This window comes from Eurosta solidaginis, chromosome 2 (assembly GCF_040869045.1).
Source record: "Eurosta solidaginis isolate ZX-2024a chromosome 2, ASM4086904v1, whole genome shotgun sequence".
Taxonomy (NCBI): domain Eukaryota; kingdom Metazoa; phylum Arthropoda; class Insecta; order Diptera; family Tephritidae; genus Eurosta; species Eurosta solidaginis.
Window position 1 is genome coordinate 264,027,267 of NC_090320.1, and position 23,221 is coordinate 264,050,487.

Below are 23,221 nucleotides of genomic sequence, written 5' to 3' on the forward strand. Positions count from 1 at the left end.
GCCTTCACAACATCAAAGCAAGTTCGCTACTTTCTTTACTTTTGTCCCACCAGAGCAGTTTCCTATATATAATAATTGCCATATATTCGGCTTTGTCCTTGTCCTTGATCCCTAATCTTTCATTTGAAGACAAATAACTAATATTTTTTTATGAGAGAATGACACTTTAAGGAGCTCCCGTGTTTACAAATGTAAGTGCGAGCAGGTTGGATGAATTCTATAGATTACGCGTCGATTCGCTGGTTTATTAAGGGCGATGTGAACGTTTTCAGAATTACATTATTATAGGCCCTTGCAATGCCAAAGAATACTAACAGGGTGTTATCTTTATGGTCAAATAACCAATAAATTACAGCTATAAGAAGTGCACAGCTATTTCTCTCCTTATAACGATATCCGAACAATATGAATCATCACTAATTGGGGTCGCCAAAATCTAGTCCACTACACAAGCAGGATTTGCCATGGGTAGGCAGGATTGACAATTTGGGATAGAGACATTATAAATTGCGCTTGCAATCCCTTCGAAATGGTTGCACTACACAACCCCTCGATCCATTTCATATATAATCTATAAAACCGTGGCTTGATTAATGCAGCGAGGAGTTGCAGTTGGGCCTGGAAAATACGGTTCTGGTACACTCGGGCCAGTCTAGCATCCTCGCATCAGTGATTTCCTTCACCAGCGGAACTGAAGGTGGCACCCTGCTAATTTTAGTAGTAGGTACGTCCGGGCATTTACGGTAATTTAATAGTGTCCGCCTGGCAACCTCATTAACTCCAAATTTGTAAGGCTAATTGTGTCACCCTCGTATAGTTTATCACGCGGCGCATTGCGAAATAAAAAGTTGCAGGTGAGTTGTGAGCGAGCGTACTTGAGTAGTATAACTATTTAAAATGGTATAAGAAGCATTTTTTTAAATCCAATACTATTAGCTAAGAGTTTTTTATTAAATTAGTTTCACATTAAAATTAAAAACTTAGATAATTTAATTTAGTCTTAATTTATAAATCTAGATGTTGCTGTTGCTTGTAAGCCCTCAGCGCGTAATCGCTGCAGTAATGGCCGATAGATGTCAGGTGTGAAAGGCAGGCAAACACCACGTTCTTGTATTTCACCTGCAAAATGAAATGAATGAATGTGATAAATAGAATAAGATGCAAAAAAGTGCTCAAACTACCATCCAAGATCATTTTAGCCGCAATTGCCGCGGGCTTCCCAACAGTCTGTGCCATAGCCGAATGACCACCAGGTTCACCATAGACAATAAAATTAATGCCACGCTCTTCGCGTCTACCATCTTGCCAACGTATGCCTACCTCATGCCGCAGCACGACCAAATCACGTTCATGAGGCTCTAAAATAGAACAGCGGAATTACTTAGAAGTGCAATAAAAGGCACACCAAATAGCTCGGAGATTGTTAAAACCCTATCTCGAACCTATATGTATCATCATTTCCAACTCGAACTTACCAAAAGCCAGCCGCTTCGCCAAATAAGCAGTCAATGTATCCAAAGGTGTATTCATCTTCTCCACTATCGTTTCTTCTAACAATCCCAAACTCTCCAAACCATCAGCATTTCCAATGCGTTCAATCAATTTTTGTTTTAAATTTTCATAGAAAATACTAGCATCCGACATACCCAACATATTTACGACCAATTGGCGCCATGTTACATCTGGTCCACTTGGATGTAGCATAGGATGTGGCTCGGGATCTATTAAACCGAGCAATTGCATTGGTTGTACACATTCGGAGAAACCCTTATAACGTATGGTGCCACGCAGCAATGTATGCACATCCCTGCCCAAACCATAGAGCTCAGCATATTTTGTAGAATCACGATTGGGGAAACCTTCAAACGCAAAACCTGGCAAGAAATCCAAACTACGCGGATTGGACATCAAATCGCCACCACCTGATATCTCGACAATTTGTCCTTTACTCAAATACTTAGCCGCAGACAATGTGTTCAATAGTACACCACGTGGCGACCAAGAGAATTTATAGCGCAAAGCATTGTCGGAATGTTCTGGCGCAGGCAAGCCACCACAGAAACTCACAAAGGATTCGATTACACCACCTTTGTCTTTAACTTCATCAATACATTCCAACGCTAGCAAATGATCAATACCTGGATCCAGTCCAACTTCATTCATAATTGTTACACCATTGCGACGCGCTTCCTCATGCAACTCTTTGATCTCATCGCTCAAATAACTTGCTGTGACCATATGCGTCTTCTCGGCTACACAACATTTCGCCACTGTACCATGTAGACTATAGGGAAGTAGAGAGATCACAACATCTGCTTTGGCGCATAATTCTTCTAAATGTCCCGTACTTTCAGTAACATCCAAATAGACGCTATCTACTCCATTATATACCTTAGCGAGTCGATCGGCTTCCTCTTTGAGTGCAGAGCAAACAGTAATGGAGATTTGCTCATCACGCACTAGCCATTCAACCAAGGGTGCTGAAACCATGCCAGCACCAAGTACGAGTACTTCCTTGTCTGAATCTGGACGTCCTTCCATTTTGTGGCGTGAGCGGTAGCTGTTTGGAAAAAGTCGATGAAAACCATTAATCAAACTATGATCTCTAGATTACCAATGTGCACGGTCTTACCTGCTATTTTCACGCAATTCTTGTATATACTGAAAGTTCTCTGTCAGTTTTCCATTGCTTGCAATTATGGCCTGAAAATTTTAGAATTGTTTTTAGTCGCATTAGTGATAAAACTTTATTCGGAGCTCTCGAGCTCAAAATGTTGCAGTGTTTATAAAGAAAATTTTCACTTTAGGAGAAAACTTATTACGTGCATATGTGGTCCTTATCACAAGAGCTCTGACTAGCATTTAGCGAGTCCAACTCATAAGATTACTTTATCAACATTTTATTTGCTAATTTTAGCTGGTCAAGATTAAAACACGTATAAGATAAGAGGCCAGGTCGATAACAATGTGTGTTTCCTTATCGGAATAGTGCTTTGCTCCTCAGAAGATTAGGTTTCCGCTTTAAAGAAAGAAATAACTGGCTAGGATTGCAAAGAATAGTGGCTAGCTCTGTTCTATATACCTCTATCACTGGCACGATTACTATAGATTACTTATTTCTTAAGCTTTGATTTAATTTTAGAATCTAGGACCCTTTGGATCAAGTGATCCACTGCGAACCGAAAAATACCCTTTCCTATTAAAAGATGTTGGAAAGCGGAGGACTTCTAAGAAATTCCGCATTTCAATCACATCGATATGAATAGGGCTACCGAAAGCATCAAGCGACAGAGTCTACGCTGTTCAAGCTTGAGACAGGAATTAAATTAGGCCCAGCAAAACGCCAAATATTTGCCAAATGTTGTTCTATAACATAAGTTTCGATACCTAATTGGGGTTTTTCGTTTGGTCGAAAAAAACAATTCTGGTACTGTGGACAAACTCAGTCGATGTGAGGTCTGACATGCACCACCAATTCAACATAACCTTACCTTTGCAAAGCAAGAAATTGCCGGTTACAGCGATTGCGGGAAAAAAAATTGTCTACTTACTATTCCAAAAACAAAATACAATTTTTCAATTACAGAAAAAAAAATAACAATTATTACAAAAAAATTATTGTTCTGGCCTTGAGCTCATTTCGAACCTTGAATCATTTATCAATAGGCCGATAAAACAAAAACAATTGGGAAACAGCACAGATATTTTCTCATATAGACATGAAGGTGTCCAGACTCTTTATTTATTCACCGGCCAGTTTAAACCTAACCCAACCTTCGCTATTCAGTGAAATAAAGGAGAAATTTCCGCCTACATAGAGTGCCGGAAATAGGACATATATCTTCTTTTATGTACAAGAAGTTGCCCAGACTCTCGGTTTCGTAAGGATAATATGGCCAAACCCATATCGACGAAGCGTCTCTTTAATTTGGTTGCCGAGAAATCATAGAGCTAGCTTTGCGAGAATCGCCTCTTGATGTCGCTGGAGCGCTTTGGTTGTTGTTGTTGTTGTAGCAGTGCTTCGCCCCACCTAACAGCCGCGACCGATCACAAATTTTAATCAATATCCTCTAACGGGAATCCAAGGAAACTTGCCGTTTCAACAGGGGTGGACCATAATGAAAGGGGTGCTAGAGGCGTTGGTTCCACATTACAGTTAAAGACATGGTTGTGTCATTTGGGGACACATTGCAAGCGGGGCATACATTTTGAATGTCGGGGTTAATTTTGGATAGGTAAGAGTTTAACCTGTTACAGTATCCAGAACGAAGTTGAGCTAGAGTGACTCGCGTTTCCCTGGGGAGTATGCGTTCCTCTTCCGCAAACTTTGGGTACTGTTCTTTGAGTACTGGATTCACCGGAAAATTCCTGGCATAAGTCTGACGCCTGCTTGTGGAGCTCACCAAGGGCTTTCTTTTGCTTCATACGGCTAAGGTCTCAGGTGCCGTATTTCCTCAAAATGCTTACGGAGATTACTCCTTAAGCCCCTAGGCGGTGTTGGCTCATCAATCAGATGTCTGTTGGGATGCCCAGTTTTCTGGGTATTCAACAGGAACTGTTTGGTTAGCATCTCATTTCTCTCCCTTACGGGGAGTATTCTCCCTGATTATGGAGATGGTGTTTTGGGGACATAAGAAGACAGCCCGTGGCGATTCTGAGAGCAGTACTTTAGCAGGCCTGTAGCTTCATCCAGTGGGTAGTTTTTAGGCTTGGCGACCATATAGGGGACGCGTAGCACGCAATCGGCTGGTCAATTGCTTTGTATGTGGTAATGAGCGTTTCTTTGTCTTTTCCCCAAGTACTGCCAGCAAGAGATTTGAGGATTTTATTACGGCTCTGGATTTTCGGAACAATTGCGGCTGCGTGCTCACCAAAATATAGATCCTGATCAAACGTCACACCCAAGATTTTGGGGTGTAGGAGAGTCGGTAGCGTAGTGCCATCGACGTGGATGTTCAAAATGGCCGACATTCGGGACGTCCAAGTTGTATAAGGTCGCGGAGGATTTAGTCGGTGATAATTCCAGGTTTCGCGAAGCGGAAAAACTGGAGAGATCAGGGAGATAGCCGCTTATTCTGTTGCAAAGCTCATCGATCTGTGGGCCTGGGCCGGTGGCCATTATTGTGCAGTCATCGGCGTAGGAAACGATATTTACTCCTTCTGGTGGCGAAGGTAGCTTAGATATGTAGAAATTAAACAAAAATGGGGATAGGACACCACCCTGTGGCACCCCTTGTTTAATTCTTCTTGGTTTTGATGTTTCATTTCTAAATTGCACCGATGCCCGCCGACCACCTAGATAATTTGCGGTCAACCTTTTAAGACATGGTGGAAGGGTAGACCCTTCCAGGTCTTGCAGTAACGTGCCATGGTTGACCGTATCAAAAGCTTTTGATAGGTCTAGCGCAACGAGTACTGTTCTATGGTGGGGGTTTTGATTTAAACCGCAATTTATCTGGGTGTTGATGGCATTTGCGCGGTGGTGGTGCTATGGAGTTTTCTGAAGCCATGCTGATGACAGGCTAGCTGCAAATTTGCTTTGAAGTAGGGGAGCAATATGGCTTCAAGCGTCTTGGCTACTGGCGATAGGAGAGATATCGGGCGATACGACTCTCCTATGTTAGCTGGTTTCCCAGGCTTTAGTAGCGGGACCACCTTGGCCATTTTCCATTTTTCGGGTATGAGAAAGGTGGAAAGAGACAGGTTGAAGACATGTGCTAAATACTTGAAACCCTCTTTCCCTAGGCTTTTAAGCATCGGCATGGCTATGCCGTCTGGGCCCACTGCTTTGGATGGTTTAGCATGACCGATGGCAACCTCAACCTCTTTGACGGTGATGGCAATTGGTGACGCGCTGAATTTATGTGCGTGTCTGTTGGCCCTCCGTCTATCTTTGTCGACCGTATAATGCATTATATATTGTCGGCAGAAAGCGCTCGCGCATTTTTTCGCATCCGACAGCACTTTATCGCCAAAGGCGATGAAAACTTTGTCATTGTGCCTAGACGGATTCGATAGGGATTTTACGGTGGACCAAAGTTAACTTACACCGGCAGAGAGGTTACAACCTCTTACGTGCTCCTCCCATGTCGCCCGCTTGTGTTCATCTACAAGCAATCTGATGCGTTGGTTTATATCCCTTATTTGGGGATCGCCGGGATCGAGCTGTCTTATAAGGTCACGTTCTCTCGCTAAATTTGCGGCCTCCGCCGGGAAGTGGGGCCGAATTTCGGAAATTCTACAGGCGGGAATGAAACGTGCCGAGACGGATTCAATGACCTTGCGGAAAGCACGGTCCCCTTGGCGGGCATCAGTCGGGATAGGGAGGGCAGCAAAGTGGTTGTCTGTAAAGGATTTGTATTCGTCCCACTTTCCTCTTTTAAAGTTTATGAAAGAGCGTTTTCTGTGACGATGAAGTCGGCGGTACGCTCGAGCGAAATAAGTATAGGCAGGTGGTCAGATGCCAATGTTACCATCGGCTGCCAGTTGACGCAGTTTACGAGTTCTGCGCTCACGATTGAAATATCCGGCGAACTGTGACAGCTTCCTACCATACGTGTGGGGGCGTCTCCGTTTATTGTGCAGAATGTCGTTTCTTCTATTTGATCCGCCAACATCTCACCCCTGCTGTCCGCCCACAAGTTTGAATGCCATAGATCGTGATGGGCATTGAAATCGCCTAAGAAAATGCGTGAGTAAGGCGCTAATATTAGGGCGGTATCCACTGGGGCAACAGGTGGCAGGAGGGATGTTGATGTTGATGATTTCTAGGTTTGCATCGCCTGACCGGACAGATAAGCCTTGACGCTCTAAGACACTGTCCCTGCGGTCGATGTCGGGATCAAATATATGATATTGCACAGAGTGGTGTATGATAAACGCGAGCCGCCTCCATTTCCGCTCTCGCGATCTTTTCTGTGGACATTACACCCAGAACAGGTCTGCAGTGCAGATCTTGCAGTTACTTTATTCTCTTGAATAGCAGCAATGCGGATGTTGTGCCGCTTCATGAAATCGACTATCTCCGTGATCTTCCCAGTTAATCCATTGCAGTTTAACTGCAGAAGTCTGAAGTGCATAGGGGAAGACGTCGCCACTCTGGAAGTAAGTGACGGGTGACTACGCCTGGGTTGTGGAAGGCTAGGACGCAACTGCTGTTGTGGCCCTGGGACTGGACGTCATTTGGTAAGCATTGGGGCACCCGGTGTATTTGGGTATGCGGCCTGGCAACATGACGCAATGAAACCCATCGAGTGGTTGCCATCGCGGAGACCAGAACATCTAGGAAAGTGGCACCGTCTATGGCAGGCGCTGCATTGGGCGGATGTCGCAATCATATATATTCTGTGCTGGCAAACGGTGCAAAGGGAGGTGGGGACTAAGAGTATGTTTTCCTGACCTACACAATTGCTGGCGGAAAAGAGGGGGGAGAAGGCAGGGGCTGATGCTCGGCATTGTTCCCGACTCTACTACGGAGATTGTAGGTAGGAGCAGCCGTAAGAGTTGGTGGCGCCGTCGGGCGCGAGCAACAGCGGGTACTTGTTGTGGCTTGCTGAGCAGCGGGGCTGCTGGGAGGCAGTGGGGGCGCTAAGGCGCAGACTACGGGACGTCCTAGGCCGTAAACAGCAAGGAGCCACAAAAGATTTATAGAAGTTACGTGGACGTCTGGTTTTGGGATCTAGCCCAGAACAACCTGTCCGATGCAACCATCCCTTACACGAGACACACTGACAAGAGTATGACCGTCCTAAAAAGATTCTTTTCCGGCAAATGCAGCAAAACCATTTCTCAGGACCGGGGTCAGGAGACGGACCCGGATTGGGTTCGATACCTTCCCGGAGCAAGAGAATATGGAGCAGTCCCGCTGAAAGGAGCTGCTGGGAGGATGACAATTTGTGGGAGGGCGCCACAAATTAAATGGGGTTACACTTAAATGGCAGTCCTTGGTCGGGACAACTCCCGAGTCGCTCCGGTACATAGAACCGACGGCTTTGGGAACCGGAGCACTTTGGTCGTGTCTCTTTGTTATGTAGATCAGTAGCTAACGGAGAGACTCACTTGTAATTCTAAATGTAAATAATTTTGACCCAAGCTATAATTACCTAGAGACACGCTGCGTGATGACGATGAACTTTTGAATAGGTCTGATCTCAGAGATCCGAGTAAAACGAAATACTTTCGCCTAGCTCTAAAAAAAAACTGGACAGACAACCATGGAGTGACTCTTTGCAGCTGCAGCGGAAAAGTTTTGAAAATTGCCGCATTGACTCCCATTGGACAGTCACCGGTCAGAATCACAAATATACTGAATAAATTAGTCTCAGTGCACACAATTAATTCAGCAGAGCGGCTTTCTTCCGCTATCTTCGCTGCCCTACAAGAGTATCTGCTTAGTTGACAGTGCATATATGTAAAAGAGATAACTACAGGTGGCCCGGGTAATTCAGAATTACCTACAGCTCACCAAGCCCTGTTCAATTGTATCCATTCGGACTAAGAGATCTGCTTGACAGTTGCCTGGGATATTGCTATGACCCGAAACCCAGATTATATTAATCTCAAAATAATGCCAAGCGAGATCAGGCACTCCTAGAACAACGATCGCACTACAGTTGAGAATAGCGTCTTGTTTTCCACTTGGCCATCCGAGTAGATGTTAAATTCCATATCCTCAGTAGTAGTAGATAACATTCTATGACCCGTGTTCTTAATCACACCGCCTCCAGCTTGACAGACACTACAGTAGGTCCTTTGGCAACCTTCCCTTCCAGTTTTGCCTAATTGGCCCACTGTTCCAGTTGGACCTCCTTGTCCCATTCTATTCTCGAGGGATGAAGGAGTTTAAGTCCACACAGGTACGGATTTCTCGATATCCTGGCTGGGATAAAGTCGAAATTGGTATGAGTTCTGGAGTGCCTAAAATCAAAGAGCTTAAATCCTCTTATCATGAAGTCTGAGCAGTGTCCGATCCGCAGCTGCTAATAATATATAGAATCGCATGCAATTCTGTACAGTTTTTAGAAACGAGTGGTTTTCAAACGAAAGCCATTCCTAAGATGAAACGAAACTAACACGCCGGTCTAACCCGTGTAATATCAGGAGAAGTAGGGTTGCGAGCCCGTGAGATATCTTTATGTTAACACTCGCAGTGAGAGTCGGATAGTGTATATATTTGTGATTTTCCACTCACTTCGTTGCCCTGCTATGCAGCCATTTACAATAAAAATATCTAGCTAAGGGCTAAATTGCTAGGCAGGGAACGCTCCAAGTCTTAGTTCTTTAGGTGTGACACTTGAACCACAAAATTAGGTAACTATACTTCCTGAAAAACCAATTAATAAACAATCGTTCTTCCCTTAGTACTTACAGACTTAATGGGATATGAAAAAACCTCCTCCTCTAATGGCTTCTTTGCATCACTTTTAATGATGTCATCCACAAATGGACTAAGCAATTCACCAAAGTAATCGGTTGATTCTCGCGGCAACTGTGTAGGCATATTATCAATTGAGCACACTAGTACACCAGGGCCCTTGAAGCTCTTCATATCCTTATTACGATCCGCATCATACAAGCAGAAGGGTGTATCAATAGTAGTACATTCGTTCATGAACTCAATGGAACCGCCTGGATCAGCAGAGATATCGCAAATAGCTAACATACGATGCGGTAGTGTGGGGCTTCCCTTACTCGTGGGTAGCCATGGTGTATTCGCAGGGCGTAGTAAATTTTTAGCATCTGGTATACTAATAAGCTTCGGACTACCCACAGCCCAATATATGCCATTGATTATAACCGAAGCGTATGGAGCAACTTTAGAACTAAACGTAGAGATGTAACGTTCGGGGAATTCATCATATTCACGTGCATCAAAGCCGCCACCTTCGCGACGCTCCAAATGATCGGTGCGACTTACTTCACAGCCATACAGTTTGTTTTGACCTTTATAAATATTAATTAAGAAATTAAGTATTGGTTTATTTTTCCCCTCTCTCACTACTTACTTCCATGTTCAGCTACTTTACGCAGCATTTCAGGTGGGACATATTCAATTGGTAATTCTTGGAATACTTCTTGTGCACCTTGCGATACATTGCCTGAACCAGTGAATACAAAGGTCAATGGTCCAATCGATTTGGGCATCATACCCAATGAAATTTCATAGCCACAATCTCTTATTGCCTGTCTCGCCATTGATGAATTACGGTAATTATGTGCCGGACCTATATGCATAAAGGGTGTGTGATGCCCCAAAGCCAACAGACGTAATCCGATTCCATGTAGTATATTTACCATACCAGCAACACCAGCATATTTACCAAATGCAACTTGACGTGCACCACGTTCGTCGACTATGCGTTCATAATCAATCAGACGGATTTTCTGTGTGAATAAATCAGAGTTGGTGACAAGTTAATTATAATACCGTTATTACATTGGAATCTTTGATGTAGACACAAATATTTAATATGCAATAATGAAAGTTTCCACACATACATATAAGTGGAAGATATGTCTGCATTAGGCCGGATCGATTTGTGGGGAGGCAAAAAAACCGCCCATTGCTCTGTGAAAATCATATTCTAGGGATCAAAATAAGAAACTTTGCCGAAGGAACCATACCTCTAAAAGGAATTCTGATCCCTTTGGGTCGTAGGGGCAAATCCCACTTTGAAATTCCTATGGTTTTTCTTTTTGGAGTTTATTTTTCTCTTTAGAAATTTATTTAGTCAGAACATACGTAAATGAAAAAATGAATTTAACTTAGTAATAGAAAAGAAATTAAAAAAAATTATTAAAAATTAGCGTTTTTGCAACCCCCTTTTAAAACCAAGGCATCACTGTGATGCATTTGCATGTCGTAAACATAGCTGTGTGGGTTTTTTTATTCAACCGTTTTAAAAAATGAAGTTATCACTGTGACACAATTGCAGATCGTAAAATTGCTTGTGTTGTTTTTTTAAACCACCACAAGACACAGCAGGTAGAATTGAAATTGCCCCTACCCAAAAGTTCGAGCCAAAGGGGGGGGGGGGGACATCAGAATTCGTTTTAGAGGTATGGTTTCTTCGGCAAAGTTTCTTATTTTGATCCCTAGAATACGATTTTCACAGAGCAATAAGCGATTTTTACATCGACCCGCCCTAGTCTGCATATAACCATTCTTACAAGGGTAGTTCAATAAGTACCAGTAGATCTGAGATCTTTACGTGAGTTTGCTATTTAAAGATGCTCAGTTAGACGGTTGTTATCTCTAGTTTTCTTTGGTTGACTCTTAACCGCCTTTTCAACTATAGCCAAGTTCAGTAGAGGACGCCGACATCCATGCGCATTTTGCAGTAACTGTACTTTGCTAGTAACGCTAAGTGAGAGCAAGACTTTACACTAATCTAATGTTTCTTAGTCCACTCCATGTCTGAAAAGTGTTGATGGCGGAATAAAGTCAGCTGATTGCTACGTTTATTTAACACTATACCAGAAAATGATGGTCTCAAACTTGTAATTGCTAAGAGGGACGTAGCTGGCCAAGATACAAACAAGCTGACTTCCTGTTCAATAACAGCATACTCGTTGTCTTGTCCTCATATATTCGATAGACCTAACTTTTTTGGACTCGTTACTCAGTTCTGAGATTGCAGATTTTAATTGTTAAGGCGATTTTATGAAAATAAACCTATACTCCAACTCCCTTCTGCAGTATCGAGAAGACTGATGTCGGCAGTCGTTTTGTCTTAAGTCTCGCATGATCCAAATCGGCTCGGAAAATATAACTTAGGCACATATAGATTGGCGACTCCTTTACCTGCTTCGTTTCCAAACAGAATGGAGTCAGTGTAGTCTGCATGTAAAGAAGAGAGCGACAAAAGCTTCCACGGCACTGTCTTCGTGTAAAAGAATGCTAGGATGTACGTGAGGAGTAAATGCCTCAGTTTGTTATTGTCTATCATTACAGAGATTGTGAAGCATATCATGTGCTACATATAGCCTTATAAAACCGGAGAACACTGAATAACCAAAGCGGTTATGCAGATTATCAATGATTGGTACAGCGGCACTGTACGCTGTTTTGGACATCGCAACTATAGATGGCCTAGTGGCCAAGAACATGGCACTAACTAATGAAATTATATTGAAAGAGGCGTGGAACATTCAGTGTAAGCTGTACGCCCGAGGTAGTGTAGTGTAATCTAGCATTGAGCGGACATACTACGTGCTCCCGTGCGTTCTATTGGTATCCCAGAGCCACTAAAAAGGATGGGATAGGTGGGTCAAAGGTGCAGAGAATTATCGCAGCCCAGTGCTTTCCTATCGTCGGAAAGACAGACTGTCTTAAGGCACTTGAGGTATGAAGCACGACAACAATATTAATTCATGAAAGCAAAACTTCTCGTAATCAATTGGGTCTTTACAACACTATCGCAACGTGCCAGGTACCCGAGCGAAGGCTTTGAGGGTAATTCAAGGGTTGGCAAGCATGGCTAGTTATACCACTTCTGCTGAAATTCATAGTAAGAAAAAGTCCTCTAAAAGTTTCATGACAATCATCCGTTGATTTCCCGCAAATAGCGATAATTCACAGGCTTTTTTGGCTATTTTTATCTAACTCATTCAACTTGAAAAGAAGTGTCAGCAAAGAGTTAATTTGAATTGTGCTGTCCTCGCATAGATTGAATTGCCTTAGTTTTTCCCAGCGCATGTATAAATTGATCGGCCCTCGTAACCGTTATGTCTAATTATTTTGTAAAAGCTTTAATGATTATAAATCGCATGCATAATTACTCACCTTTTCCAGCACTGCATCCAACAGTGGCATATTCGATTCCTGTGCCTTGATGGTATGCGAGAAGAAACAATATGTTTTACCAGGTATAAGAGCATCAACGGGCACTTGTTTAACACCAAATATAACAGAAGCCTCGCTGATATCCTCTTGAACTGTGGCTCCGGAATGTAAGTAAACCTATAAAAGGAGAAAACAAAAATTATAACTGCTTGTAATTTTTTGAAATACTTGTAGAAGGCATGCACTGCAAGACAACATACAAGTTGTAAATCGTACGTATTATAGTATAAACAAGTAAGGAAGTAAGGAAGACTAAGTTCGGGTGTAAGCGAACATTACATAATCACCTGCCAAATCACAGCTGACAATACTTTTAAATTACCTTCTTTTAAAAGTGGGCAATGCCACGCCCATAGTCCAAAATTTTACTAATTTTCTATTCTGCGTCATAAGATCAACCCACCTACCAAGTTTCAACTCTTTATCAGTCTTTGGTAATGAATTATCGGACATTTTCGGTATTTCGAAATTTTCGACATCGAAAAAGTGGGCGTGAACTTACATACCAAATTTCCTTATACGGACAGACGGACAGACGGACGGACGGACATGGCTAAATGAATTTCTTTTTTCGCCTAGATCTTTTTGATATATAGAAGTCTATATCTTTTTATAGTTTTTGCCGTTACGGGGTACCGTTATGGGAACAAAATTAATATACTCTGTGCGCTCTGCTCAGCTGAGTATAAAAACAGTTTACTAAGAGAAAACAGTTTACTAAGAGTTTCCAATAGACCCACAAAATCTGCAAGGCTAAGACCTCCTGTTTCATAGGTTGAATCTTGCGTATATTAGCCTATAACTATATTTCTGTTAAGCAGACTCGTGAATCCTATATGTAGCTCGAGGTGCACATTCTTCACACGGCAGGCGGATTGTTCTGGCACCAAAAGGTTCTGGCACCAAATGACTGCCGACATCCGTAAGAATCTACCTGTCTCGTTTCCTTCCAGTCTCATGCACCTTCTCTCACCGCTTCTCATTTTCAAATTGTATGGCCTTATTCCTCTTGCATTCCCAACCCTTCTCCCTGTGCTCTACTGTCGATGTGCCTTATATGAAATTTGTATATTTTAATAATATGCAGACTGAAAGATTAACTTACTAATACCAAGACGCATTGTTATATTGCTACATGTTGGTCTCGATTTGAGGTTGAAAAGGTTTGTTACACATGTGTCCTAACGAAGATTTGTATACTCAGTTGAGCATAGCTCACAGAGTATATTAACTTTGATTGGATAACGGTTGGTTGTACATGTATAAAGGAATCGAGATAGATATAGACTTCCATATACCAAAATCATCAGTATCGAAAAAAAGGTTGATTGGGCCATGTCCGTCCGTCCGTCCGTCTGTCCGTTAACACGATAACTTGAGTAAAGTTTGAGGTATCTTGATGAAATTTGGTATTTAGGTTCCTGGGCACTCATCTCAGATCGCTATTTAAAATGGACGATATCGGCCTATAACCACGCCCACTTTTTCGATATCGAAAATTTCGAAAAACCGAAAAAGTGAGATAATTCATTACCAAAGACGGATGAAGCGATGAACTTATGACGCAGAATAGAAAATTAGTAAAACTTTGGACAATGGGCGTGGCACCGCCCACTTTTAAAAGAAGGTAATTTAAAAGTTTTGCAAGCTGTAATTTGGCAGTGCTTGAAGATATCTTGATGAAATTTGGCAGGAACGTTACTCTTATTACTATATGTATGCTTAATAAAAATTAGCAAAATCGGAGAACGAGCACGCCCACTTTAAAAAGAAAAAATTTTGAAGTCAAATTTTAACAAAAAAATTAATATCTTTATAGTATATAAGTAAATTATGTCAGCATTCAACTCGAGTAATGATATGGTTCAACAAAATACAAAAATAAAAGAAAATTTCAAAATGGGGTGTCTCCGTCCTTTTTAATTTAATTCGTCTAGAATACTTTTAATGCCATAAGTCGAACAAAAATTTACCAATCCTTGTGAAATTTGGTAGGGGCATAGATTCTGTGACTATAACTGTTTCCTGTGAAAATGGGCAAAATCGGTTGAAGCCACGCCCAGTTTTTATACACAGTCGACCGCCTGTCCTTCCGCTTGGCCATTAACACGATAACTTGCGCAAAATACGATATATCTTTCCTAAACTCAGTTCACGCACTTATCTTAACTCACTTTGTATTGGTATAAAAAATTCTCGAAATCCGACTATGACCACGCCCACTTTTACGATATCGAAAATTTCGAAAAATGAAAAAAATGCCATAATTCTATACCAAATACGAAAAAAGGGATGAAACATGGTTCTGGGGCACCCTGGTCCATATTTTGGTCGATATCTCGAAAACGCATTCACATATACAACTAAGGATCACTCCCTTTTAAAATACTCATTAACACCTTTCATTTGATACCCATATCGTACAAACACATTCTAGAGTCACCCCTGGTCCACCTTTATGGCGATATCTCGAAAAGGCGCCCACTCATAGAACTAAGGCCCACTCACTTTTAAAATACTCATTAACACCTTTCATTTGATACCCATATCGTACAAACACATTCTAGAGTCACCCCTGGCCCACCTTTATGGCGATATCTCGAAAAGGCTTCCACCTATAGAACTATGGCCGACTCCCTTCTAAAATACTCCTTAATACCTTCCATTTAATACCCATGTCATATAAACACATTCCACGGTTACCCTAGGTTCATTTTCCTACATAGTGCTTTCCCCTTATTCTGTCTCCAAAGCTCTCAACTGAGTATGTAATGTTCGGTTACACCCGAACTTAGCCTTCCTTACTTGTTTCTAAATATATTAATTATTACAATCTTCTTGCTTCTCTGGAAGGTTCAACTGTTTATGGCGACGGATAATTGATAAACAACTTTTATTCTCCTCAAAATAAGAGACATACGCACTATTTTCCACTGTATTAACTAGTTTATAACTTTTGTTTGTAATTATTATTATTATTATTTTTCACTATTTGTTATTTTTTTGCTCCCCATGAACTGATATCTTATCTCGATTGACGTCGATTATTGTTTTCGAAGAATGACGACGTAAATCTCCAAAAAATTATTTCAGGTGAATTGGCGACAAATCATGATACATACTTACTAAAAAAGTACTATTAAATAAATAAATAAATGACCGGCATTATAACCTCTGAAGAGATTTTAGGCCGAGCTTCTCTTCCAATTTGCGTCGTGGTCCTTTTTAATTTTTCTTACAAATTTGTGGGATGGGCCTTCTTGTTTTATGCCGACTCCGAACGGCATCTGCAAGGCAGATGGGTTTTCATTGAGAGCTTTTCATGGCAGAAATACACTCGGAATGCTTGCCAAACATGGCCGAGGGGCGTTCGCACTTAGAAAAATTGTCTTCTAATTGAAAACCATTTTTTCTAAAATGTTGATGTTGCTTTTCCCGGGGCGTGAACCCAGGATCTTCGGTGTGGTGTGCGGAACACGCTACCATCACACCACGGTGGCACTAGTAGATTTTTAAATAATCTAGTAAATAAGAAGTAAAAAATGTTTTTTAGTTAGCTACTCACCTGCATGGGGTAGGCTCGTCGATTCGATGGCTGTACTATAACTTTGACACCTTTTTTCACTAATTTTTGAACATGTGACGGACCAAAAGGTGCACGCCTCTCCCATACGGATTGATCCTCTCGTCGTATGGCAATAACTTTGCCTTGCTGGAAATAAAATATTAAGTAGGTATTGAAACAGATTATTTTTTGTTGTGGAATTTTTGTATATTAAGGGGCAGTTTATGTATGACGCCGTGACACTTTGCACGCAGTCACTCAAATTCACAGTTTACTGTCACTCACTGGAGTGAATGAATACTCTTATATGATAGAAATTTTGGCTCACACGAAAAAATAACTTGTTGCGTTATACATAATTTACCCCTAAGTTAAAGTCCTTTGGGACTGGTAAATGAACGTTTTCTATAAAGAACGAATAAATGCTTCTTAAATAAGTGAACGATTCTCTGAGCCTAATGCGAACATCCAACATCAATAAACTGCTGAGTGCAAGGATTTCAATCACATAGCTTGGCGGTCAACACTTATGGGCCAAATGGAAAGAGCACATTAAAAACTGCAACCGCAACCACTGGTGCGGGGATGTTATATTCAACTCTGAACTCCGTGTCGAGCCCGCTACAAAAAAAAGTATGAAATAATTATCATTTTATCACTTTATGCATGCAAAAGAATGCGGAGGTATACGTGGGGCTTATCGCCCTCTTTTTCTCATTGGGTTTTTACATCGATTGTAAGCCCTATTCTATACTATGGAGTTCTTGTTTGGTGAAAAGCCACACAAAAAACAGCATACCTCAAAAAATTAGAGGGGGTGTGCAGACTATCGATGCTTAGCATTACGGGAGCCATGAAAACAACCCCGACGGCTGCACTGTATGCCATTCTGCACATTCCACTTGTAGACCTGGTAGCAAAGAACATAGCATTAACAACTGCAACCAGTGTCGGTGCCTCGGGGCAGCTTGGGCGCCGACCATATGGCCATAGTAGTATAGCGTCATCAATCACAAGAAGAACAGACTACCTCATTCCCTATCAGCGCTTCGAGGGAGATCTTAAGGCCACAAAAGAGGTGGACGGTTGGCGAAAGAGTGCGCAAATGGCAGACATGTGTACACAGATGGTTCCAAAGTAGTGGAAGGAGTAGGGTCTGCGGTATACTATGCTTATCCGGAAGTAAGCAGATCCTACAGGCTGCCGGATTACTGTAGCGTTTTCCAAGCGGAAATAGTAGCCGTAACCAAATCGGTAGAAACCCCTGAAGAGAATAACTTAAGCTGCAACCGTTTAGTAGTCAAGCAGCAATTAAGGCAATAATCTCGCATAGCACAGCATCTAAATGCGTGTTAGAGTTTAAGCAGTCCCTGGAAAGAATCGGGACAGGGAGAAGCATACATCTATATTGGGTCCCAAGGCATATGGGAATAGATGGGAATGAAAAAGCGGATGAACTAGCTAAACAGAGCGCATCCCTTGAAGCTTGCTCCGTTGACGTCCCAATTAGACTTGACGAGATTAAGCGAAGGCGAGAGGTGCACATGACCGACCAACCAGGAAAGGCGTGGGTTCAAGCGCGGGGCTGTAAAGTGTCGAAGATTATGTGTAGATCTTACAACCTTAGACTAACAAATTTGCTTCTATAATTAAAAAGAGAGGACTGTAGAATCATGACGGTTATTTGCCTTAAAAGTAGTATTGGTCAGTGATACAGATGTAGGAAGTGCGAGTTGGAGAAGGAAACGATCGGGCACAGCTAGCTGGTGTAAGACTCCAGTTATTAGGAGTGATACAGTTGTCAGATCTAGAAGTAGCAAGTGGCTTAAGTCCTAGAAAGCTTCTAGTATTTGGAAAGAGGACGGAGTTATTTTATAACATAAGTCCTAGTTTTTGATAGGATTTTTCAGTTTGGTCGTTAAAATAAATTTCTGGTAACAATACGAACTCAATCAGTCTATGTGAGGTCCTCATGGACCGGCTAGTTCAACCTACCCTAACCTATCATTTTTGGCTATAGATTTTTGTTGGACCCGAAAAATGTGCCTAATGCGAGGCACAAACTTCACAATCGCTGAGGCTTCACAAGACATCAGAAATGCTGTGAGCTGATGTTATAGCTAGGCTCGTGTTTTAGCAACTTGGCGATGAAGGTTTTTGCTACCTTAAGCTCAAGTTTTCAATATGTTACTGGCCTTCCTGGAAAATAGGAACAGGCATGGATCTGCTACTACTAAAACGTGTGTAACCTGCCAACCCAGGATATTCATATCGTGTTATATATATTTCCTTTGAACTTACGTTTGAAACTGCCTTTTTTCCATGATACAACAGCTGAGCATTTACGTCGATGGCATGACACTTCCGACTGTCGGCCACTCAACCGTCTTGGGCGCGGCGTAACAAAGTAAACTAATTTTTTTTAGTTAACTTACTATGATTTCAAAAAAAAAAATTAGACTACTAAGGGCTGTTTCCTGAGGTACATTTTAATGTGTATGGGTTCGACAAAAAAATTTTCAAAAAAATCGTGTTTATAGGGCCGATAAATGTTAAAGTTCACATGAGAAAACGTTCCTTAGTCATTTGGCTGTCACGCAAAATTTTTATATGTCGCTCAGCAGGTATGTTACTTGCTGGAAGCACTTTGGGGAAAGGTAAGGAAGCGTTGCTATGGCAGGCAGACGCATGCGCCGTGAACTTACTTTTTAGAGACAAATACACAATATTTGCAGAGGAGCCTCCCAGGGGCTTAAGAGGTCATCTCCGTAAGCATTATAATGAAATACAATACCTGAGAATACAACCGTATGAAGAAAAAAACACAAGCAGGTCTTAAGTGATATCCACAAACAGGCGTCGGACCGCTATGCCAGAAATTGTCCGGCAAATCCAGTTCTTAAAGAAAAATACCCAGAACTCGCAGTAGAGGAACGCACTCTCCCTAGGGATACGCGCGTCACTCTAGCTCAACTTCGATAAGGATACTGTAATTGGTTAAACTCTTACCCATCCAGAATTAACCCCGACATACAAAATGTATATCCTGCTTGCAATGTGAGGACATGACAACAACCATCTCTTCATTTGCAATGTGGAACCAACGCCTCTAACACCTCTCTCACTATAGCCCACCGCTGTTGAAACTGCAAGTTTCTTTGAACTCCCGTTACAGGATATTGATGACAATTTATGAAAGCGATAGGTTCGCAGTAATGGCTTCATGACTACATCCGACCATGTGCTAATCGGATGCAGGCACACTTGTACCAATGGCGCGTAAATCTAAGCCATAAGGGGGGCAATAGGATATCAAAATGTTAAAAGTAGCAGTTCAAAGCACTTCGACGTGAACAGAATTAAAACTAGTACCATATCTTAATGCGATAGTTCTGTACTAGTTCGAAACTAGTGCAATTCGCAGCTGCAATGTCAAAACTTTGGTTCAGCCCAACAACAGCGACAGGAATGTCCCCATCGGTGATCTGTGGGATGAAACCAACGCATCTTAAGAAAAACAAGTAAGGAAGGTTAAGTTCGGGTGTAACCGAACATTACATACTCAGTTGAGAGCTATGGTTACAACATAAGGGAAAATAACCATGTAGGAAAATGAACCGAGGGAAACCCTGGAATGTGTTTGTATGACATTTGTATCAAATGAAAGGCATTAAAGAGTATTTTATGACGGAGTGGGTCATAGTTCTATAGGTGGACGCCATTTATGGATATAGCCATAAAGGTGGACCAGGGGTGACTCTAGAATGTGTTTGTATGATATGGGTATCAAATTAAAAGTATTAATGAGGGTTTTAAAAGGGAGTGGTGGTTGTTGTATAGGTGGTCGCCTTTTCGAGATATCGCCATAAAGGTGGACCAGGGGTGACTCTAGAATGCGTTTGTACGATATGAGTATCAAATGAAAGGCGTTAATGAGTATTTTAAAAGGGAGTAATAATTAGTTCCATAGGTGGACGCCTTTTCGAGATATCGCCATAAAGGTGGACCAGGGGTGACCCTAGAATTTGTTTGTACAATATGGGTATCAAAAGAAAGGTGTTAATGAGTATTTTAAAAGGGAGTAATCGTTAGTTCCATAGGTGGACGCCGTTTCGAGATATCGCCACATAGGTGGACCAGGGGTGACCCTAGAATTTCTTTGTACAATATGGGCATCAAACGAAAGGCGTTAATGAGTATTTTAAAAGGGAGTGGGCCTTGGTTCTATAGGTGGACCCCGTTTCGAAATATCGCCATAAAGGTGGACCAGGGGTGACTCTAGAATGTGTTTGTACGATATGGGTATCAAATTAAAGGTATTAATGAGGGTTTTAAAAGGAAGTGGTGGTTGTTGAAATTATTTTTTTTTTGGATTTATCGGCAACTGAGTTCGATAAAATGCAATCGATATTTTATTCATCTATTTTTTCAACTGTCAATAACTTTGTCAAAAATTAACCGATTCTCATAAGTTTTTCTTTGAAATGTTGGTTATTACTTTTAATTTTATATAAATTTATAAACAATAGCATATAGTTAAAAAAAAAATATTTTTTTGTTTAGTATTTAGTAAAAATTTTGTCTTTCTTTCAAAAATTATTATTTCAAAAAACGGTTATATTTTTTTGTTTAAACTTTTTTTATATCGAGTGAACAGTTTATATTTCAACTTGGTATATATCTATTAGCCAAAACTCGTTGTTTTTGAAATATGAATTTGTGAATATTAAACTTTTTTTCGCCATATATTGATGCAATACATATCATCATAAAGGGCGATCAATGCCAAGTGCTTAAAATTAATTAAAATATCACATTTATTATTGAAAACATTCATTTGTTATTATTTTTCAGAATTACAGTGATTTTGTAACAGGACATGGCAAAGGCTCTTGTGACGGTATTGGAGGTTTAGTGAAATATTTTGCCATATTCTGAAAAATAACAACAAATGAATGTTTTCAATAATAAATGTGATATTTTAACTAATTTTAAGCATTTGGCATTGATTGGCCTTTATGCTGATATGTATTGCATCAATATATGGCGAAAAAAAAAGTTTAATATTCACAAATTGAAGTTGAAATACAAACTTTTCAGTCGATATAGAAAAAGTTTAAACAAAAAAATAACCGTTTTTTGAAATATTAGTTTTTGTAAAAAAGTCATATATTTTTACTAAATACTAAAAAAATAGTTTTTTTTAACTATATGCTATTTTTTATAAATTTATATAAAATTAAAAGTAATAACGAGCATTTCAAAGAAAAAATCATCAGAATCGGTTAATTTTTGACAGCGCAATTGTATGCTGTTAAGCATTGCATCAGTAATGGGAAAAAATGTTTAATATTCAAAAACTCATATCTCTAAAACAACGAGTTTTGGCTAATAGAAATTTGACCAAGTTCATATATGGGGTGTTCACTCAATATAGAAAAAGTTTAAACAAAAAAAATAACCTTTTTTGAGAAATAAATTTTTGAAAAAAGCCATAAATTTTTGCTAAATAGATACTAAAAAAAAAAAATTTAACTATATTTAATTTATATAAAAGTAAATGTAATAACAAATATTTCAAAGTAAAAATCATGAGAATCGGTTAATTTTTGACAAAGTTATTGACAGTTGAAAAAACATGTGAATAAAATATCGATTGCATTTTATCGAATTCAATTGCCGATCAATCCGAAAAAAAAATTTTTTTAGGCAAAAAAACACGTGTTTCATTATTTTGACCAAAGAACAACATATTAAAATTTCATCGAAATCAAAAATCATATCCTGCGCGGACCGGGTATCTTGAAATGGAATGAGCCTCTTTAAAATTTCATCCCGAGAGTCGAGTTTATTTTGAGCTAGATATTTATTACTCGTCCTCGCAAAAGGCTGGACAGCTGCGCATAGAACGACTGAAAGATTCCAACTCGTCATCCTCCATTCAGTTAAGACAGCTGAGGTTGTCTAGTACCGAGCACTTAACTCCCTAAAACTTTTATCTACAGTGATTTTTTTTTTTTTTTTGTAAATCATTCGGTCTGATCAATTCTGTATGATATTTTGACACCTGTTTTACAAAAAAAGGCGAAAACTATGAAGATAATTTTTGTTTCCTTCTACAACATAGAGATATTCCCAAGGTAGTTCACAAATACATATATTATTTTTTGAAATAAACACAAAATCTAATTTATCACTTACATGGCGCCATCTGTTGAAAGATTTTGTAGTAGCCTCCTTGATTGTTATCAAACTACTTTTTGTTGCTATAGCTGTTGCTGTTGTCACTGGTAGCGTAGCACGAGACTGCAATAAACGCATCATTCTTATACTAACTAGAATTAGTAAATACAATAAAGGAGGATCGAACTAAGAAAATTATTTATTTCTTTTTTATTTTTGTTTTAATTGTTTTTTATTATAATTTCGTTTTAATTATTGTTCTTCTTTAACAGCACCAACACACTTATTATTTCAGTTCATATCACTTTTAATTCACAACAAATACAAATCGAAAGGCAAACTCTCTTTAGTTTATTCTTTCCGATTTCTTTCGATCCGTTTCTTTTGAAAGTTTAAATCATTCTAATCACTATTGCAGTCGAGCCCCTATTAGTCACTCAGTCAACGACTAAAATTTTTTGTACAAAATCTTAAATGTCCGAAAAAAAAACATCATAAATACTTATATACATACATGCATTGAAATTTAAAGAAATTGCTCCTGATGCACTCGATACTGATAAGACGATATTCGATTATCAATGAAGGCTAATAGCGGGCATATGTTTCTACATACATATACATACGTA

The 23,221-nt window shown here is 40.3% G+C and overlaps 1 protein-coding gene across 1 annotated transcript; it reads right to left on the bottom strand.

The window, feature by feature from the left end:
- Positions 1-912: 912 nt before the first annotated feature.
- On the bottom strand, positions 913-22,966 carry LKRSDH (lysine ketoglutarate reductase/saccharopine dehydrogenase). Its single transcript, XM_067769996.1, has 9 exons — positions 22,611-22,966; positions 16,410-16,556; positions 12,785-12,961; positions 10,005-10,383; positions 9,368-9,942; positions 2,633-2,703; positions 1,476-2,560; positions 1,182-1,358; positions 913-1,119 (listed from the first exon to the last, which is right to left on the bottom strand). Exons 1-9 carry the CDS (start codon positions 22,731-22,733, stop codon positions 1,001-1,003), a joined length of 2,853 nt encoding a protein of 950 aa, XP_067626097.1. The 5' UTR covers positions 22,734-22,966; the 3' UTR covers positions 913-1,000.
- Positions 22,967-23,221: the final 255 nt, after the last annotated feature.

Coding starts and splice junctions, on each gene's coding strand:
- LKRSDH (XM_067769996.1), bottom strand. CDS start 22,733: ATGATGCGTTTATTGCAGTCTCGTGCTACGCTACCAGTGACAACAGCA. Junction 16,557..22,610: donor CTTTCAACAGATGGCGCCAT/GTAAGTGATAAA, acceptor TTTTATTTCCAG/CAAGGCAAAGTTATTGCCAT. Junction 1,359..1,475: donor GGCGAAGCGGCTGGCTTTTG/GTAAGTTCGAGT, acceptor GTTCTATTTTAG/AGCCTCATGAACGTGATTTG.